This window comes from Pinus tabuliformis, chromosome 8 (genome assembly GCF_031772625.1).
Source record: "Pinus tabuliformis cultivar Carrire ecotype Pingquan chromosome 8, CPIR1, whole genome shotgun sequence".
Lineage (NCBI taxonomy): Eukaryota > Viridiplantae > Streptophyta > Pinopsida > Pinales > Pinaceae > Pinus > Pinus tabuliformis.
Genome location: NC_142294.1, coordinates 541,958,305 through 541,980,578, shown reverse-complemented (window position 1 = coordinate 541,980,578; position 22,274 = coordinate 541,958,305). Strand labels below are relative to the sequence as shown.

The following is a 22,274-nucleotide window of genomic DNA, read 5'->3' as shown; positions in this document are numbered from 1 at the left end:
TTTGATATATCATGTTGCATTTCTTCCTCTTCTTCAAGAGGCATGTTAGATATTTCAGATTGCTTACTAGTTGTTTCCATTTTCTTTCTTTCGGGCATTAATTACTGATAATAATGCTTCACTATGCCCTTTGAATTCCTTCAAACTATTTTTTCAACCCAAACTTATGCAAAAATTAAAAAAAACTACACACCTTTTTCACTTTGTAAGAGCTTGATATTGAATCTAATGTATCTCTGTAGTTTTGGATCTCCAAGGTCTGAAATCGCTTCCTACGGTAACCCTATGAGTAATCTTTCTAACCTTGCAAGTCTGATCAAGATTTGATTCTCCAATGAAGAGTTATGTCGAATCTCCCATGATGACATGATTATAGACTAGTTCAGTAGAGCGAGCTTGTATGAAGATCCACGTGTCACTTGTTTGACCTTAAGATCTGAAACTGATACAAGGAAAACTACAGCTCGTCCTATTTTTGTACCTTCATAGGAAATTTCAATCTGATGCTCAGGTCACTTGTTTGAGATATAATTCATAATCCTGTAAAAAGCCTATCTTCCTTGTATCATATCTCCGAAAATATAGCGAGACAAGATTTGAAATTCGGACTTGAGGTTCAGAGAGATTTTGGTTCGAATGGGTTTTTTTTCTCTTCTGAAACGTCACAGAAAAACATTTATAGCGAAAATGCCATGATGACTTGTTTGGAGCAGCAAAACCCTATAATCCAAGCTCTGATACCAAATTTTATGAGACCAGCTCAAAAAAAGATAGAAAAGATAGATCAGCACCTTATAAATAAGCCTCTTCGAGGGGTAAACCTCCTTTACATTACATAAATGAACAATTCTTGGATGCTACAAATGACAAAACCTCCTTTCTATATATAGGAGTCTAAGGGGTCGCAATATCACCAAAGGCGACCTGACAATAATAATATAAGGGCACAAAAATAACAATAGTGGGCTTCTATGGGGCACAATAATAACAATATGGGTACAATAGGGGCACAACAATAAGAATAAGGGATACATTGAAAATAGTAATGGGGGAATCACTAGTATTATAGTGATCTAACAACCTTTGACTTTTAACATATTAATGAAAGGGTAAGGGATTTCAACTTAAATACCTTTTGGTTTTCTAATGCAAATATTTTCTGATTTGAATTTATTTTAGTGTTCGAGATGAAAAACAACATGTTACTTTAGCACCAGGCTTGTCATGGACACAAACATTATTTGGTCAGGTATTATACCTCTTTTCCCCTTCTTCCTACTTTCTTTTATTTTTATTTTGGGTTGTTAGGGTTTAAGTCCTCAAAGTTCTCCTTGACGTTTCCATTATTCCTTTCTAATCATGTTTCTATTTATATATGGAAGGGTTTTAAAAACCATTTCTTTTGATTATTGTTATTATTATAAAATTGTGGGTCTCAAAACCTTATATGTAGACTAAGAAGGATTTCATTTTTTTAACTTTTTCTTCTTTTCTATACAAATCATCTATGCACTGAAATGATTGAGTTTTAAACATTAGTTATCATAATTTAAGGAAATAGGAATTTTATCTGATAAATCCCTCTTTCTTTTTCTTTGAAATTATAAACATTAATGTCTTTGAGAATCCTATTTGTATATATACTTTTACACAGCTTCCAAAACATCAATTGCTTTGTACGTATACTTTTACCATTAATATTCTTGACTCCTAACATTAATTTAAAGTTCTTGTTAACTTGTTAACACGTTTCAATTTGTTAATCTTTTATATTATGGTTTCATGGTTTATGGTTGCATAAGAATATTATATTTCCTGTCTAACCATAAATTTTCTAACCGTTCATTCAAGCTAAGATTAGTTAGAAACTTTAACCTAAATTCACATCTTGATATACTTAGTTCCAATATATTTTTTATGGCTTAATTATATAATAAGATACTATCTGAAACTTCTATGTTACTTTCTAATACGTACTTGCTCCAACTCCAGTTCAACGTTTTTGTCCTATAAAATTTTGTTAGCCTTACTTGTACGATTCTCTTAACACCACATTCCTGGTACACACCACCTTCCTTGTACAAATATTGGATGAGAATGGAAATAAAGACATTTGATATTAACCACAACTTCTTCCTAACATCTATATATATATATAATTTTTAAGTGATTTATTAACCAAGAATTCAACTTTCTTTGACTTATTATTGGATTTTTGAACCATCAGTTTTTTTTTTGGCTCCACGGTGTGCGAGCAACTCTCTTTTTTTTGCTCCACGGTGTGCAACAACTCTTTTGGAGATGTTTAATCACTAAGAAAACTCTATTTATGCTAGAGTACCTAAACCTTTAGTTATATATGGTTTACCATTTATAACAATTTTTTAGATATAATTTTTTCTTCTTGGGAATGTAGTTTGTGTAAATTTTCTAATTATATGTATTGATGTATTTATATCAAACAATAATTTTGATTATAAGTTATTTTTTAAATAATTTACAAAAAAAATAATAAATATTTTAAGCTATTAATTTAATTTTTAAAATTATATAATTATTCTAATAAAAAATAATAAATATTAATTATAATAAGATTGATAGACATAACAATTAGGAGTCAAATATTTCTTTTTATTTCTAATGTTTTTTACATTTTCCTTGTGCACCATCGCATCGCATAATATTATTTAGGATAATTGTTAATGTAATAATTTAAATTATTTTATTTTTTATTTGTATTTTTTTCTCACTATATTTTTTGGTTAATTTTATCCAAAATATTTTGTTGAAATCACAAGTATGAATTTTGAAATCTACAAGTATAAATCTTAGATAGAATTTTTAATGTCAAATCTATTTATGCATTTAGGAACACAATTAAAATTTTAAAAACCATGATTTTAACCAAAAATAATATAAATTCATATCAAAAGTACAAAACATAAAAAGTTAAAGTGCACTATTACTAGTTCTATCAACAAACATGTCTATTTTGAAATAGGATTTTCTAAAGTTTTAATTTAATTATCAATTATTAATAAATAAATAATAATTTTTTTATAAAAAAATTATGAAATATTTTCAAGAATAAATATGATAAAGAAATAAGATTTATTTAAAAATAGTTAAATCAATTTTAGTTTTCAATTTAATTAAAAAACTATAAAATATAACTAGAATAAAATATTTTGAATATAAAATAAAAAATGGTTTTTTCTTACGTATAGACAGTGATATTAATTCAAAATTGTGTAAACAAACCTATTTATAACTTAAAACTCTACATAAATTAACCTACGCGAAATTCTTTTATGTTAATGATATGATACATATACATATATCGTTCGCTACACACGACCCATTTATAAAATATTACATCATAATTATAAGCAACCTTAATACTACATAACATGGCATAAGCGACGGAGGAAGATTTCATGATATCCCACTAAAGCTTACGACCCACCATCGAAAATAAATATTAGTCAGCAGGCTGCCAGCTTTATTCTGGTGACTCGGTGAGCGACCTACATAATTTTACAGTCGATTGCTTGATAAAGAAGATAAGCTAGTAGACTCTGGCATGGAGTTTTGACTTTGGGGCAGCGTTATCCATTCGTGGTTTTAAAATCAATGATCAATAAAGTGAGAAGCTAGTAAGCTTTAGCATGGAGTTCTGACATCGTAGCAGCGTGATTCGTTGAATTTTTCTCAGAATAAGCTAGAGGTAAGAGATGCCAGGCTACAAAATGTAATATGTCGAGTACTAAAATGCAACGTGACGATGGTATGTACTGATAACATGTAACAACATGACCCGTCGTGATCTTGCGGGTCGAATCCGAGCAAGGAACATCGTAAAATACGAAGGTGTCGAATAATGCGTGATACGAGCTAACCCAGTCATATATTGGGTATTTAATGCCCTCAGAGCAGCACGCCACTTAGCTCGATAACACGGGAGCGGGCAAATATTATTTAATGCCGAATTTGCTCGCTCCCGTGTTATCGCGTTAAGTCGCGTGCTGCTCTAAGGGCATTAAATACCCAATATATGGCTGGTTAGCTTTTTCCGCTTTTTAGGGCATATATTGACTTTCTCTGAGTATTTAGCGGCGGAAATAGAACTGAAACCAATCACAGGCTTAGATTGACAATTCATTACAGTCCTACATCGATTAAACTAGCTCTATTGAACATGACAATTAATTTTTTTATATTTTTACAGCTTCCAAGCGTTTGTAAGGCCATGTTTGTACTAGTATATGTAATTTCGATGAAAGAAGATGATAATATGTGACATATGTTTGAAAATGAATTACAGAAAATTTCAATGAAAGTGAATGAGAATATGTGACGTCTGTTTCATGACGAATTACAGAAAGCAGACCCTGAGGGGAAATTCCTATTTCCATCACTATAGGAAAGTTAATGCACCCTGACATGCAAGGGGAATAGTGGGTGCCTTGCATTTATATTTCTGCCAAAGTTGACTTTGGCATGTTAGCAGCAAGGCATCCACTATTCTCCTTGCATGTCAGGGTGCATTAACTTTCCTATAGTGGTGGAAATAGGAATTTCCCTACATTAAGTTTTTGATACATAATCGGGAGGAAGCGTCAGAGAGACCGCGTGCGGTAGGGTGACACACGATGCCTGAGGTTGCTTCAGACAAGACGTGTTTTGGCTTGCACAGGATGAGCATTTTTATGGGATTGTAAGTCTTCTTCTCTTTTTTTTTACTTGGTTTCATTCTTATTATTTGATTATTAGATTTTGAAATATTTTTAGAAGGAAATAAAGAAATTATTTTAACGTTTTAAAGATAGTTTATGTGACAAATTGTTTCTTCATCCACTTGATTTATTTGGTTTATTTTTTCTAAAGAACTAGCTGTCAGGGTATCTACGTAATTTTGCATTTTTTTTAAAGGCGTCACATTCTAAAATGAAATGTTTTTCTGTTTCTATTTTTCTGGAAGAACAAGAAATGCATACTCTTTCCACCCATACTTCTTTTGCTCTTTTACATTTTTCTGGAAGAACAAGGAATGCATACTCTTTCCACCCATACTTCTTTTGCTCTTTTACAACTGGCTCCCTGGAGTTGATGAGAGTTAGTCCTTATTTTAGCAATATTAGTCCTTAACTAACCAATAAGAATTTTGGCTCTCTTTGGTTAATGAATATGAGTGGGATTAAACACTTCAATATAGTATTTTTTCTTTCTTCCTAACTCCTTATCTAAGTACCCTTGTGAAACTTATCCATAACAAATTTTTTTATCTTTTTGTTGTTTATGGGGCACTTGTTCAATCAAATACCCAATGTACTAAAAACATTTGCTATTTTGCTGCATCCAAAGTTTTTTTTCCTGTTGCACAATCTGTCATTAAAGACAACTTTAGACCATTTACACTCTTCTATTTGCTCAATTTTTTTTAAAATACTTTATGACTAACACGATAGAAATTGCTTCAAAACAGTGTATCACTTAATAAGATAGCATGAGAAACTGCACTTCTAATCTTGAATTTGTTTATAACCAAACACACTTGATTTTTTTCAATTTATCTCAATCCAAATAAGTTCAAAGAACCAAATAAACCAAATATAAAAATATTCTATAATTTTTGAAATTAATTTTAAATTTCAAAAATAATTTGAAACCCAAAGATTGTAAATTTTGAAAATATTTCCGAATTATAGAACCTGAGTGAAGAGTGGAACAAATAATAATTAACTTTTTACTGTTATCCATGGAATTCCTAATATAACCGTAACTTTTATTAGACCAATTCCATTCACCGACACAAATACTGTTATATACATCTATAAATACTTGTAGCTTCGCATACATGATTCTCAGTACTCAGTAGCAAACTTGACTACTATTATCTCCCATCTCAGGATTTTGAGTACTAGCTCAGCGAACGATCAACTCCCAGCTGTCATCCAAGGTGAGAACTTGGGTAGCCATAGATAGTCTTTAAGGCGTTCTGATTGACGTTTTCGGGATCCATATTTGTGAGCAAATTAATGATTGGAATGACTTCATTTTCTGGTTTTTCTTGATGTCGGTTTCCATGGAGGTGAAATAGCGAAGACTCTGTGCCATATGGTGACCCTCTTTGCTGTATTATTTTGTGCCTTAGCTGGGGCAGCAGTAAGCGACAACCTTGTAGTGGGCTATTACAATACTATTTGTCCAGATGCTGAACCCATTGTGCGTCGGGTAGTCAGCAGTGCATTCGTTAAATTTCCTGGAGTAGCTGCTAAGCTTATACGGTTGCATTTCCACGATTGTTTTGTCAGGGTAGGTATCCGAATTACATTTCCTAATGTAGTTTGCTACAGTAAATGAATGAGGTTTCTGAAATATGGATGTGGTGCTCCTGCACTTTCAGGGATGCGATGGTTCCGTTCTCATCGACTCTATTCCTGGCCAGTTCGTAGCGGAGAAAGACTCTCCGGCTAACAATCCGAGTCTTGGAGGATTCGATGTCATTGATGAAGCGAAATTGCGAATAGAGGTGGTCTGCCCAAAGAAGGTCTCGTGTGCAGATATAGTCTCATTTGCGGCTAGAGATAGTGCATCACTGGTATTTGTCTTAAACATACATATAATTACCACTGAGTTAAGTATAGCATAGCTTAACAGCACGGCTCAATGCTTTCAAATAATGAAGAATAATTGACGCAGGCATCTCCCATCCCCCTCTGCTGGAATGTTCCGTCTGGAAGAAAGGATGGAAATATTTCACTAGCTTCGAATATTCGGGGAAATCTACCTCCCCCTACCTTCAATGTAACCCAGCTAACTCAGCTATTTGCATCCAAAGGTCTATCCCAGGACGAGATGGTTACATTGTTAGGTATATTCTCAGACCTGCAAATCATCAACATGTCAATCCTAGTAGATGGTAATAATGGTTCAGCAAAACCATATCTCGAATATAATGATGTTTTTGTTGTTTGGGCAAATGCAGGAGCACATACAATTGGTGTCTCTCATTGTTCTTCATTGTGCCACCAATACGACGGACCCGTCCCTTGATCCGACGTATGCACAGATACTGAGGCAGAGTTGTCCCCAAGGCAGCCACAGTAACGTTAACACGACCGTGGTCATGGATCCTCAAACGCCAGTCGTCCTGGACAACTTGTATTACAACGACGTCATAGCTAACGGTGGTCTGTTTACATCGGATGCAACTCTGCTTACAGATCCAAACACCATATCCAGTGTGACTACAAACTCGGGTGGCAAAAAAGATTTGCTGCCGCCATGATAAAAATGGGAGACATTAGTGTATTGACTGACAACCAGGGAAGAGTCCGGGCCAACTGTAGAGTTGCCAACAGTTAAAATAGATTGGAAATTTCGCTTTCGTTGGCTTCAAATTTGCATGGTTAATTCAATTAGAAATGTGTTCGTGCTTAACCACGATTAAATTATATGTACTCCTGTCTCTTGGCCGCGTGTATTAACTGCTACATCTCTTGGTAAAATAATAAATTATCATAAGAATTCTTCTATAAATTTTGGGGTGTAAGTATTGTATAAATTTTTGGTTACCTGACGATATAGAAAATTGAGTGCCTGTAGTTTTGAAATCATATTTACTGATTTTTAAACCATAGTTAGAGTTCGATCATATTACTAAAGTGGTGATCTGAAATCGAAATTCATTCCTCAAACAACGGAATAAAATGAGCGAAAAAGCCATGTCGCCTACCATTGAGAAGACCCCCTTCTCCGAAAGAAGATAGTAAATTTCTATAAAGTAGAAAATTATGTTATAGTCTTCCTAATTATTTAGGGATTTTTTCAAATTTTAAATATTTATACTACGGTTTTAGAATTAAATGTGATTATAATTTATTCTGCTAAATAACATACGAAAGGGGAATTGCACGTTCTTGCTTTACGTTTATTTTTCCATCAACATTCCAAATATTAGAGTTTTTTCAGACAGAAAAAGCATCATAGTATTATATTGAGTCAATATGAAAGTTTAGATGTTACATAAGGGCTCAAAAATAGCTATCAGACCAGCATAAATGAGACAAAAAAATTGTGGAAATAGGACTTCCTAAAGGATACGGAAGCCAGCATCATCAGTCCATAATCAGATAAGAGAGCATCAGATGGCTAGACACATATTACAAAAAGAGATAGTGCATAAGGATAGCCATAAGAACTTGACATATACTAGAAGAAGCAGAAAAGATGAAGAGAAAGACGCTGAATTAAAAACCAAAGAGACTCATAACCCAGGAATAGAAAAGTCCTGGATGAAACAAGAGAACTCTCCATCAGAAACCGTCATGGACCATGAGCCATAATCTAAAGTCAGCCCCTTCTTTGACAGACAGTCAGCTTGGACGTTTTGGGAACGGAATATGTGGTGAATGGAGCAATATTTCATGCGCCCCCATAAAAACATAATCCTGTCCATCCACCCAGTCAAATGAGGACTACTAATGTGGCAGGCACCCTTTACATGGTCAATCATTGTTTTTGAGTTGCTGAAAATTGAAATATCCTGAATATCAAAAAACACACAGAAAGCGAGCAAGGCTGCAAGAGCCCTCGCCTCAGCCAAACTATTAGAGCCTTTCCCACCATTCCATGATATAAAGTATTGTAGCTTCTCGTCCATAACAATGTGGACACCACAGCCACAAATATTATGTTGCTCAGCCCCATCAAAAAATGCACAAGGAACTCTGTTGAGAGGGCTTTCATTCTCTTTAATGCGACCTTTTTTCATTTTGGGCTGTTTTAATGGCACTGCATCGTGGATGGAGATAATATGATGCAAGATAGACTTTAGGGGTTCCTTTTGAGTCTTCAAAGATTGGCGTTCCTCCATTTCCATGTGCACCATAGGACAATGATAATGAGAGATCTCCATGATTCTCTTTGAGTGCACCACCATTCAAAAGCTGCCTATATTGAAACAAAAACAACATGAGGGAAACCATAAAGCGGAGACAATTCATACCAGATTTGTAGAGAAGAATTGCACTGGAAGAACATATGATAATTAGATTCCTCCGCTGATTCGCACATAGAACATCTACTCCGTCCGTGCCAGTTCCTTTTCCTCAAATTTTCCCAAGTCAAATTTCTATTGTTGAAGACCAGCCACGAGAAAAGAATCATTTTAAGAGGGCATCCCGACTTCCAGAGGATCAGAGGATATATAAAACAAGAAGTAGATGCCTTTAATTTAATCATATCAAAGTAAATATCTTTCACACGAGCTGGCAGATTTGCATTTGCACAATCCAAATAAGATGATCCGCAGACCCTGAGCGATGGAAACCATAACTACAAAGAGAATCCTTCACAGATTTCCACACGGAAACCAAAGGTTCTGGCAGATGAAGATCATGGGCTTTTTTCCATAAGGGAATTGGGCCATGCCAAACTGAAGTTAGTTTGTCCCACGTAAAAATGCCATTTCTGTAAAAAAAGAACAAAAGGCTTTCACGGATGGATAAGCATTCCCGCCCACCCATAATGGGGTCAATTCCAATTAAAATTCTGCTACCAGAAAAAAGACTCCATCTCAAATTCTTTAAGAAGTATTGCTCAACTTTGTGGAGACTGAGCTACATAGCAGATCCTTGTTTGGCTCCAATTGATCCCTTCCTATACCAGAATTCCAAATCTCTACCTTTCATGTATTTCTTTTTAATAGTGATACTCCACGGCCCTTCACCATAAACACCCCTCCACAGCGTTTTGCATAGGAGCGCTTTACCAAAAATCCGCAAGTCTAATAGGCCCTAGCCGCCAAGATTCTTTGGAAGAGAGATCCTATCCATTTTGGACAGATGTAGTTTCCTCTGTTTAGATTTCCCGCCCCATATAAAATTTGCAGAAACTCTGTTCATTTTGTGTATGATACTCGCTGGAAGGTAGAAAATATGAGCCGAGTAAATAGCTAATTGTGCTAAAACCGCCTATGTTAGAATAATTCTACCCGCCAAGGAAAGAGTCTTATATTCCCATGCTGAAATATTTTTGTAATATCTTTATATCACCCATTTCTAATTCTCTTTAGAATAGTCCTTGGCCTTCAGCTAAAATCCCAGATATACCGAGCAGCTCAGAGATCTAATTCACCATTTCCATGTTGGTATCATTGTGGAAAAGGGTAGATTTTGCTCTATTAATTTGTAACCCAGTAGCTCTTTGGAATCTATTGAGAATATCGTTGAGGCATATCCAGGACACCCTGCATAGCATAGAAAAGATGAACACATCATCAATAAAGAGGTTGTGAGAGATATAGATGTCCCTGCAGATCTTGACAGGCCTGCACCCATTTTCGGCCACTGCCTTGTTAATCTGAAGGCTGAGAGAATTCATTGCCAATATAAATAGAAGAGGGGAAAGGGGGCACCCCTGACGAAGACCCCTTTCCGCTGGAAAGAAAGGAGAAGGCATTCCATTTTTGATGACCGCGTAGTGTACATTTTCGACGCATGACATAATCCAGTTGATGGAGTTTGATTTTAGGCTGATCTTTGCCAATAAACATCTAGTGAACCCCCAATCTAAACAATTGTAGGCTCTCTGCAAGTCAATTTTCAGAATGGCCGCATCTGATTTTCTTGATATCATTGAAAAAAGACTTTCATGTGTTATTTCAACTGCATCCAAAATGTTGCGCCCCTTTAAAAAAGCATGTTGGCCCTTGGAAAGAAAGGTGGCCAGAGTCGATTTCATTCTTTCAACAATAATTTTAGTGATAATTTTGAAGGATATATTGCATAATGAGATCGGTCTGAAATCTTGGAAAGATTCCGCTTCTTCCTTTTCTGGGATTAGAGCAATCTATGTGGAAGTTGTGATCTGATGAATATTTTCATAGATTCGAGATGCTTCAACCATCCTCAGCAAGTCTTTCTTGATGATATCAAAGAAGTGAGTAAAAAATTCTATGGTCCAACCATCCGGGCCTAGGCATTTATCCTTTTTGAAAGCCTTCAGAACTCCAAGGAGCTCCTCCTCTGTGATTGGCTGAAATAGGCTCGCGTTTTCCTCATCATCAAACATTTATGGAGCCAGTTCAATACCCCATAGAATGCCCTGAAAATCACGAACTTCCCTTATTTTGTACTGGTTTTTGAAATGCCTCATAGCTTCATTTGATATATCATGCTGAGATACGAAAAAACCACCCTTACCATCATTGATTCTCCATATTGTGTTTTTTTCACGCCTCGCATTTGCCAATTTAAGAAAAACCTAGTGTTCCGGTCACCATCCTTCAGCCATATTGCCTTGCTTTTGAGCCTCCGTGAGGCGTCCTCCTGTTCCAAAATATTTTGTTTTTTTTTCAAGATCTCTTATACGGGATTTCATACTAAGAGGAAAAAAATTCGCATCCATAGACCCTAAAATCCTGTCCAGCTCCTTTTGAATTTCTTGAAGCGCATGTCTATCCCTTTTTCTTTTATCATATTGCCACTCTTTTGCCACCTTTCTCAAAATAGACATCTTGTCTCTAAACGTCATAAATGGGGGGGACAAATCTCTTGCGGATAGATCCTTCCATGCATTTGAAATGATTTTATTGAAATCTAGGTCCTCTAACCATGTTCTATTAAATTTGAAGGAATAACCCTTTCTGAAACCCTTCTCCCGCCAGCTGAGGAAAATTGGCCTGTGATCTGATGTAAAGGCGTTCCAGATGGATGAGATAGGCATGCCCGTTTTGTCTATGATGCTAACATGAAATATGAACCGATCAATCCTTTTAGCAATATACGCCTCTCCTGACCTTCTGTTATCCCACATAGGCATCATTTTCGAAGGAACAATATCCACAAGATTTCTATTCGGAGTTCCAGATTAATACGGTCGGCAAGCGAGTCTCTTTTTCTGCAATTACCCCAGCATTCGTTAGTGCTTAAAGTTACATTTAGATTGCCTGCAATCATCAAAGATTCAATATCAAAAATTTCCGAGGCAAAACTTTTTTCCCAGAAAGGGATTCTGTTCTTATAATGCGCATAGGTGTTCAAAATATTAATTTGGAATCTTTGACCTCTGATAAATGTCGAAATAAGAATACCAGGAAAACAATTGTAGGCTTTGGCACTAATCCATTCAAGATCCCATAAGATTGCTAGCCCCCCTGACAGGCCTCTTGCCTCTGAGGCAACCATATACCATGAAGGAAGCATTTTCATGAAGTAAGATATGGAAATCTGATTGCTGTGCATGGTTTCTTGGATTAAAATAATTTTTGGCTGAGCTTTGTGAAAGATGTTCCTTAGCGCCAAGAATTTTGGGTTTGCGCCTAAACCCCTAATATTCATGGATACAATAAAGGTCATTTAGACGAGTCACCAGCCATGCTTGCTCTAATAGGCTGTGATTCAGTCATATCATATATGGGAACATCGACCAGTGATAAGTTCCTTACTCCGTTATCTGAAACAATTGTCCTCCCTCTAAAATGTTTGCTCCCTCCATTGTGTTTCTTTCTTATTGTAATATTCCTTACAGAATTTGGACTTATGAAGGGAGAAGCAGGTTTATTCGGTTTATGAATGGTCAAAGGCTCCAGCTCAAGAGATTTTCTACTAAGTAAAAAATCTATATCACTATCACACATATTAACTAGAGATGACTCAGGGGAATTGAATGGAGTGGCCGCCACCAAAGGCTCTTTACCTTTTGAGGAAAGAAGAAGACTCTTGTCCAGTGACTCTTTGCCTTTTGAGGAAAGAAAATGACTCTTGTCCAGCGTCAGGGATGAAGATGATATCACTATGGGGTGGGAGCCAACAATAAAATCCTTAATCTGAAAGGGCGCAGGAGAGGGAACAGCTGTGTCATCCTTTGGCTCAGGAATGGGCGAACAGAAGTTAGATGTAGCCCTATTAATAGTGGAACAAGCAACCTTTGCAGAGGAAACTGGTCTGGATTCAGGCCCATCAGAAAAATCCCGAGACAACATCCGGAGGAGAGAGTGGGTTCTAGATTTTTAAGGACCTGATCATCCACAAGTTCGGTCGCCGATAAGCTGGCTAAAGGTGAAGAGGTCTTCCTTTTAGAGGGTATGGGAGAGTCTATACGGGATCTGCAATGAAGCAACCTTGGTTTTGGGGCCGCATGCCGCATGGAATTTTTTATTAAATGCCCAATTTTGTGCCATGTAGAGCACCTGAAGGGGATGCCCCAAAAATCTAGCCTTTGTTTAATTTTCAAGTGCCCCCACGCAATCTCAATATGATCTAGAAAACCCCCCTTATATGCCTTCTCAATGAGAATCCACGCTATCCTTTTATCTTTTTCTCCACTACACCATGGGTCAACATAAACAAATATACCAATGGAATTGCCTATTATAGCGAGGGATTCCATGGACCACATCTCCAGAGGGAGACTTTGGAGTTTAACCCAAATCAAATTATTTGATGGAGTGATTTTTAAGGGGTCGAATCCAATATACCACCTGTAGAGAGCTAAAAAACTTCTTCTAAAAACCAAAGGACCCTTCAAGACAATTTCTAAGTCACAAGCCTTCAGGAAATGAAAGCAATACCACTCTTTCATGAGGAGGGAGATGATGGGGGTATAGCCGATCAGAGGTTTCCACCGGTCCTCAAGCCATTTTCTCATCGCAGCATCGTCCATTTCTGGAAAATGCCATCTACCCACCAAGGCGAGATCCTGAACGCTTTTAATTCTTTCAGAGAGATGAGAACTGTCCAAATTGATAGCTGAAGGTGGGGGGGGGGGTGGTTTTGAAAAGGTTCCTGGCTTTGTTGTAATGATTCGCATGATCGCGCAGCCACTTGTCCTTCAGGTGGGACTCCTCTTTGCTATATGCTTTCTGAGACAGATGAATTGAGTGGAGCCCATCCTTCTCCCAATCAACCTCTTGCCACGAAGGTTTGACAATCATGTCGTCCAGGGTGGATTCCACTAATGTAGTCAAATTACACTTCCAATTGCACGAAATTAACAATTTGATAAGTTTTTATAAGCACATCAATTCATAAGTTATTGATTATTTTCTTTTTTATGAATTTTAATCTTTAATTTATATTTTATTGATTATTTTCTTTCTATGAAGTTTAAACGATTATTTGCTTTCTATGAGGTTTATTTTTCATTAAGTTATTAGTTCAAATTTTATGGGAGGGGTTAATAGTAAGAATTATTTGTGGGGTTAAAATTGTTTCATGGTACATCTAAGTTGGCTTTTCATAATTATGAAAACATCATCTCATAAATGGATAGATCGTTTTTCTCATTTGAGCTGATATTTAGATTTAATTGTGCAAATACAATATCTAGTAAGTGAGTAGATTGTTCCTTTATCCAAAATTATACAACAACAACATTTCCTAATTGAATAAATCATTTTTCTATCAACTTAAATGCTAATTAGCATATGTGAGTGCGATGGTCTTGCAGGTTGAGTTGGCGATGGTCTCACACGATGAGTTGGTGAATATGGAAAAAACAAAATATGTTAATATATAGATTTGATATGTTAAATTTAATTGAAAAATATATATTTGCACCGTTTATTTAATTCTAGAGTGATTAAAGTTAATAAAGCTATTAGCATTCATATATAATAGCATCAATCAAACTAGATAGAATATGTGATTGCAAATTAATGGTGTTGTTATGATAAAATGGTGGTAATGCAAATACAAAAAATAGGAATATGTTAATATGGACAAATGATTTGATCATGACAAAACAAAACATTAAGACACAGGATGGGCGGTTGTACAAAAAATGTATTCTATGTTGTGGAGTACATATTTCATTGATGGAATAAATGTTTAACCATTCGCATTTCACGAAACCTTCATTAAACGTCTATTTGTTCTTAAATGCTTGATGTGTGTTGAGGAGTGGTCTGATGCATTGCATATTGGGGAATTTGTACTCCTACTCAGAACTTCATTTAATTTGTCCTTCAGCCAACAAACAAAATCTGCAACTTGCAATTAAAGGTGTACCAAACATATGGTTGTTGTCAATTTAATGACTACGATGGTTGATATTAACTTTTGCAATACCTCTTTCTCTCGCATTATAAGGCATTATTTTTAAAAAATGGAAAGAAAAATTAGAATGAAACTTACAAACTGAAACTAGCAACTCAAAGGTGAGCTAAGCTACACCTGGAGACTACCCAAGTAGTGCCACTAAATCCATTGATCATAAAATCATAAATAAATAATTTTATATTCAATTTAGGGAGATCAAAACTATCTCCTAGAAAATAGGAACTAAGTCTAAACTGAGGCACACACACAAGCATGAAACAAACTTTCTCCATTATTTTCAAATCTCTCCCTTAATGGAGAAAGGATTCACTTGCACACCTAACATCTCCCTAAACAATTCAAATTTCATCTTCCCAAGAGGCTTGGTGAAGATATCAGCTGCATTTTCACAGGTGTTACAATATTCAAATAAAATTTGTTTGGATTGAATGACATTGAGTATCTATATGTTTTGTATTTTTATGAAAGACAAGATTATTTTCCAACTCAATTTAACTTTGTTTGTCACATTTAATCACTATAACATCCTTTTGTTCTTCTCCTGCTTCATGCAGAAGTCTTCTCAACCAAATTTCCTCACAAGTGGATGCACATACAACATGATACTATAATTCTTCTGATGATAAATATACAATACTCTATTTTTTACTACTCCAAGAAATGACCCCAGACCCAATATTGAATGCATACCCAATTATAGATCTTATATCGTCCAAATTTCCAGCCCAATCTAAATATGATAACTTGTCAATTTAACATCAAAAGAATCAAACTATTTAATGCCAGAATTTATGGTTCTTTGAAGATATCTTAGGACACCTTTTATTGCCATCCAATGATTTTCAAGAGGTTTTGTCATAAACTGACTCAACGCACTGACTGAATAGGCTAAGTCAGGTTTGGTTGTAGCCAAATAAATCAAACTTTCAACTAGTTGTCCGTACAATGTAGCATCCACCTCTTTAGAAGCATCAACACTTTGAAATTTAACATTATGTTGTATAGGTACTGAAGAAGATTTACACTGATCCATTATGAATTTCTTCAAAAATTTTGTGATGTACTTTCCTTGAGTAACAAAAGTCTAGCTAGAATCCCTCGACAATTCAAGACCCAAACAATAATGTAGTTGTCCAAGGTCCTTGATTTATAATACTTGTGACATGTGCACTTTAATTTCTTCAACCAATTCATCAAAATTTCCAGTAACAATTAAATCATCGACATATAAGGAAATCAACATAATCTTCCCCTTTGAATCAAATGTGTTATACAAATTTGGATCAATTTTACTTCTCTTATAACCAACTTGTAAGAAGAAAGAGTCTATTTTCTCATACCAAGATCTGGGAGCCTGTTTCAACCCATATAATGTCTTCTTTAATTTAAAGACCAAGTTTTCCTTCCCCATTTTGGTAAACCCTTATGGCTGTGTTAAATATACCTCTTCCTTCAACTCCCCATTCAGAAAATAAGATTTTACATCTAGTTGGTGTAAGCTCCAATGGTACTTTGTAGCTAGAGCTATTAATATCCTAATAGTATTTAACTTAGCTACATGAGAAAAAGTCTCCTCATAATCAATCCCTTCTTTTTGTGAGTACCCTTTCACCACCAACCTGGCTTTATACCTATCTACACTACCATCTACTTTGAACTTAAGCTTATATAGACATTTACGACCTATGTGCTCTTTTTCTTTTGGCATCTCAACTAATTCCCATGTTTTATTTTTAATTATGGGCTTGTACTCTTCCTTCATAGCTGACCTCCATTAATCATACTGATTTTCTTCATTATAATTCATGGGTGCAACAACATTTAAAATACTAGTCATAAGAGCATAATCGTTGTACCTTGGAGGAGTCTTCCGTCCTGATCTTTTTGGCAAAAAACTTGCTTCAACTATGTCGTGTATGATTTCTTTCTCACCTCTAAATAGACCTCGACTGCTAAATTTATCCACATCACTAGATTCCTCTTTCGGTTGTTGTTGTTGTAAATGATTGTATTTTGCTTCATCATTAATATCATCAATCCTTAATGGCACGTGTCACTCCTCATAACTTTTGTCTTTATTCCCTTCATCAAAATTTTCATGGAAGATAACATATCTACTCACAAATACCTTGTGATTATATGGATTAAACATATTATATGCTTTGAAATCAGAACAGTGCCCTAGAAATATGCATTTTATAGCTTTAACATCCAATTTCTTCCTATCTTCCTTAGGAATGTCAGCAAAATCTTTAGAACCAAATACTCTCAAGTGATGGACTACAAGTTTAAAACCATACAAAGCCTCAAATAGAGTCTTCAGATAAAGACACCTAGTTGGACTTTTGTTCTTTAAGTAAACTGTAGTACTAATTGCCTATGCCCAAAAACCATTGGATAGGTTCTTACAGTTAATCATGCTGCGTGCACACTCCACCAGAGTTTTGTTCTTTCTTTCTTCAACCCCATTCTGTTGGGGAGTGTGGTGTACTATAAATTGTTGCGCTATTCCATGACCTATACAATATTTGATGAAGTTTCCAAGCCTGTATTCTTTTCCTTGATATGAGCGAAGAATTTTAATGACTTTCCCTGCCTTCTTTCCAAGAAAATTTCTAAATTCTTTAAAGTACTTGAAAGCATCACTTTTCCTTTTGCAGTCATCAATAAATAACTATAAATAGTAAGCTCCACCTAATGACATTGTCTGCATAGGTCGATAAATATCAGTGTGCAAAAGTTCAAGTATATATTTATTTATCCAATTTAAGCTAGAGGGAAGTTCATCCCTATTAATTTTTCCAAGTGCACATCCTTAGCAATCAATATGTTCATTTCTTAAAATAGGAAGTCCATCAACCATACCTTGTTTCTATAGCAACAATAAATCATGAAGGTTGATGTGACTAAACCTTTGATGCTAAAGATTATCTGTTGTCATAGTCGTTGAAGTGAAATTTTGATGTGGCATGCTTGTAACATTCAACTTATATAGGCCTCCAACTCGTACTCCTAATGTAACCAGATTCTCATAATCCAGCAAATCCTTTACAACACATTAAGTTTTGAAAACATCTACCTTTAAATTATTATTTGTAATCATGGAGATAGAGATCAAGTTCTTTTGAATACCAGGCACATACATGACATTCTAGATGCGCATGATATTACCACTAGGAAATATCACAAAATATCTCCATACCCTTGAATTTAATATGTCATGGCATCTCTCAAGTAGATGTTAGCACCATTGTTGGTCTCCTTAAAATTTTCATACCAATGTTTATTACATGCCATATGAGTGGATGCTCCAGAATCCACAAACCAAGTTCCAGTCTCATGGGTCTCAACAGAAAGACCATATCACATAACTTGAAATGGTTTTTTTCGAGATAGACCACCACTTTTATGTCCTCCTCATGGTTTCCCTTTGAAGAAAATTTTCTTAACCACCAATCCCAGATCTGCATTTTGAGGCTTCAGTTTCTTACATCTCTCTTCTTCTTGCATCAAAATCCCTATCAACACTTTAAAGGTGGGAGTTTTCTCCTTTGCTGCAATTCGTGTAACGTAAATTTGATAATCCTCTCTCATGTCATTTAAGGTAATCGTGACAAGATCAGTGTAGGACACTTTCTCCCCTATGTCGCCCAACTTGTCTCTCACTTCTCTAGTCCTTGAGATGAATGTAGCAACAGATTCATTCCCTTCCATTCTAATGGAGAAATCTTACTCTTCAAGAACAACACACCATTTGTATTTTTCATTTCATACAAATCCTTGATTTTCACCCAAATCTCATTTGCGGTTTTGCAGTCTCAGATATGAGGGATTATGTTGTCTTTAACCGACATCTTCAACAACACCTTCACTTTATTTTCCCTCTTTTCTCAATCTTGAATTGATTTTTTTGTGGCACCACTCGCTGCAATCGACTTTGCTTCATCTCCATTTGAAATTCCCAAAACACTAGAACCCTCGACCAATGTCTATAGCTTGAACTTCTAGTTGGCTTAGTTTGACCCATCGAACTTATTGCTCTCATTAAGATATGTCTCTGCAATATGATTATTCATTGTGACAAAACAATTTCAACAATGCCATGCTTTTAATTCACAAGCACCACAAGTAGCTTGTATGATCAATAGGTCCATGACTTCAATAACAGATCCATTGGTCCAATCTAAAAATCTAATAATCTAGCAACTGATCTACGAATCCAACACCAGATCCTCCACTAATCGATCTATAGATCTAACACTAGATCCTCCAACAGTCGACCTACGGATCCACCTCCAGATACTCCAACAATCGATCTACTAATCTACCTCTAGGTAAATGACCTTCAATATATAAAATAATGTTGGACAGGACCACCAACACAGGTACATCTGGTCTCAGGCCACCTCTAACATGGAAACAACACCAGCGCTAGTTCGCCTCGCTGCAAGTCACGTTGACCAAAATATTTATAATTTTATGTTATCAGCGCTGGTAATAGTACTGATCAGCACGCATTCCATGTGTACTTCCAATGTTGATCACCACGACGTCTTTATGTTGGGGGTGCGCTGATCATATTTATTAAAAAAATAATCACTTTGTCACACAAAAAAAAAATGTACGAGCATACCTCTCCCTCACCAATTCCTCTTCGGATCCTCTGTCAACTCCGACAACAGCTTCACCCACGCTCACTAGCAAAAGAGGTTTACTCGCTCTCCAATGTTAGCCACGAGGGCTCTCAGCTACAAAGGCTCAACTCACCACAAACCCAACTCACACAGAGCTCCTTCTCTGCGCTTTGATACCATGTTAAAAAATGGAAAGACAAATTAGAGTGAAACTTACAAACTGAAAATAGCAGCTCACAAGTGAGCCAAGTTACACCTGGACAATGCCCAAGAAGTACCGCTCTAATCCATTTATCATAAAATCAAAAATAAAAAAAGTTTACATTGAATTTAGGGAGATCAAAACTATCTCCAAGAAAATAAGAACTAAGTCTAAACTAAAACACACATTATGAAGTGCAATTTTACGAGACTATTTTTTTGTAGGGAAAAAAATAGCTTAAAGTAGTATAAAGCAGCATTTGGGGCTTTATGCCAAATATTTGAAAAATGCAATGCCCTTACATATTATAGCTTATTTTGATCTGCAGCTATAGGTCAAGCAAGCATATAAATTTAACTTGTTTTCAAAACAAAATCTTATGTGGCAAAGGAGGTTTAATCGTATACTTTCCACCTATACCTTATACAACCCCATTTCGTTAGACAGTGCGAGAACCCATAAAATATATTTCCTAATCTAATGCTTGCATACACACATTAACAAGTAGCACTACTCCCATCCAGTGTTCAAATTTGATCATGTCGCAACCCTTCTAAAGCTGTTTAGCACGTCAAAGAAGTGCTCAGCAAAATTTACCAGTGAAAATAAATTTAAATTTTGATTTTTATAGTTTTTTTTTTTTTAAATTTAAATAATATTATAAAATTCCCTATGAAGGGCTTCTTGTCTGTATGACATTTAAAAAAAAATCCAGTTCTCTTACTGATGTAACACTCTAAAGTCTACAGGAGGTTCTGGAAACACTCAAGAAAGTGCAATGGGACGTAATGGAGGTTGTTCATCCATTCCCAGACCATCAGTCATAATGGCAACAATGATAGAGTTACCAATCATGATATGAGGTTTATGTTCACATTCTTTGATAACAAAGGTTTCTTTTCACATTCATTGATAGCAGAGGAGAAGTAGCTATGTATTGGTAGCCGTGAATAGGGCATATTTTGAAGGTATCAGAGATTGAGAAGAAAGAAATGACAAAATACTGAATTAACGATGACTGAGGTAGATAATTTTGAGCCTGCGAATCTTGCCTGCATTGATTTTTCCAATCTCAACCTTACGACAAGTGTAACACAAGTTTTCAAGTTATTTTTAACTATTAGTTTTAATTTTAAACTTTCATTTCCCTACCCTTTCATTCAGTTCATTGATTTAGGCGGAACTTATTAAAATTATTATGTATTGAATGATTGATTGATCTTTATATAGTCATGTGTAGGATTTAGATTTTTTTTATATCGTTCATCATGTCATCGATGAAGATTTTTGGACTAATTCTTTGAGAAAAGTCGACGGCTTTTTGACCTTGCTGAGGAGGAAACTATGAAATTGTTGTGGAATGAGAACCATCAAGGTTACACTCCGTATCAAGAAGAATCTCTTAATATCTCCATTCAACCCGAAGGTTTGATGTGCATTTGTGTCTCCTTATTACTTCTGCTTGTAATTGCATATTTCTCTGCTAAACTCTAAAAAATAAATCCATTGAAGTATTTCACTTCATATTTTTTCATATATTTGTTTTTCGAGGGGATTGGAAGGGGAGTTATGAAGCTTCTAAAGCGTCAATAAAGGAAAGTGATTTCACAGTCCCAATCAATGGCCTTCAACAGGTATGAAATTCAGCGTTTGAAACGATATTTTTCATACTTGTCCAACTCTTAAAAATAGATTAAAGTGACAATATTAACATTTTTACATCATAACCACATACTCCATTTTTTGTGGTATCTCCATTTTCCTTAATTTGTAAAATTTTATTCTTTCTTGTCAACCCACCATTAACACAAAATTATTCAATTATGAGATTACCCCATTAGATGGTGATAACTATGCTTACTGATTCACAAACCTTTTTTTTGTCTTGTAAATAACTACTACCATCAACTACATCTTCGAGAATGCCAAATATATTCGAGTACTGATCATCCTACCACTATGAAAAATCTTCCATCCTACCTTTATGAGGACATATTCATGAAATTACTTTGATGTTACACATAGATATCTTGACATAGTATAATAAGGCTGATAGGGTTCCTTACATTTTCCATGAAGACATCATTACTTTGAAACTGATGTTCGACAGGGTAATCCTGAGATAACATAATAAGACCAATAGGGTTCTTTATTTAGGGTTTCTTTTTAGAAAACATAGATATATAGACAAAGTAATCTCTTTATTAATTTGAATTCTTATTTTATAGTAATAAATGAATATATTCGCATTTTATAGTAATAAATGAATAATTTTTCATTTTACAGTAATAAATGAAATAAAGGAAATAAATTAGTACAATATGTAATTTTATCATGTTTAAAAATAGATTAAAGTGATAATATTGACATTTT

General features: G+C 35.2%; 1 protein-coding gene across 1 annotated transcript in view; it reads left to right on the top strand.

The window, feature by feature from the left end:
* LOC149236560 (uncharacterized) overlaps positions 1 to 7,291 on the top strand; it is a 62,431-nt gene extending 55,140 nt beyond the window's left edge. Inside the window, exons 7-10 of the mRNA XM_089368954.1 lie at positions 5,848 to 5,959; positions 6,155 to 6,315; positions 6,407 to 6,601; positions 6,989 to 7,291. Coding sequence (XP_089225080.1) covers positions 5,848 to 5,959; positions 6,155 to 6,315; positions 6,407 to 6,601; positions 6,989 to 7,291 — 771 coding nt within the window. The remainder of the gene's footprint in view (positions 1 to 5,847; positions 5,960 to 6,154; positions 6,316 to 6,406; positions 6,602 to 6,988) is intronic.
* Positions 7,292 to 22,274: the final 14,983 nt, after the last annotated feature.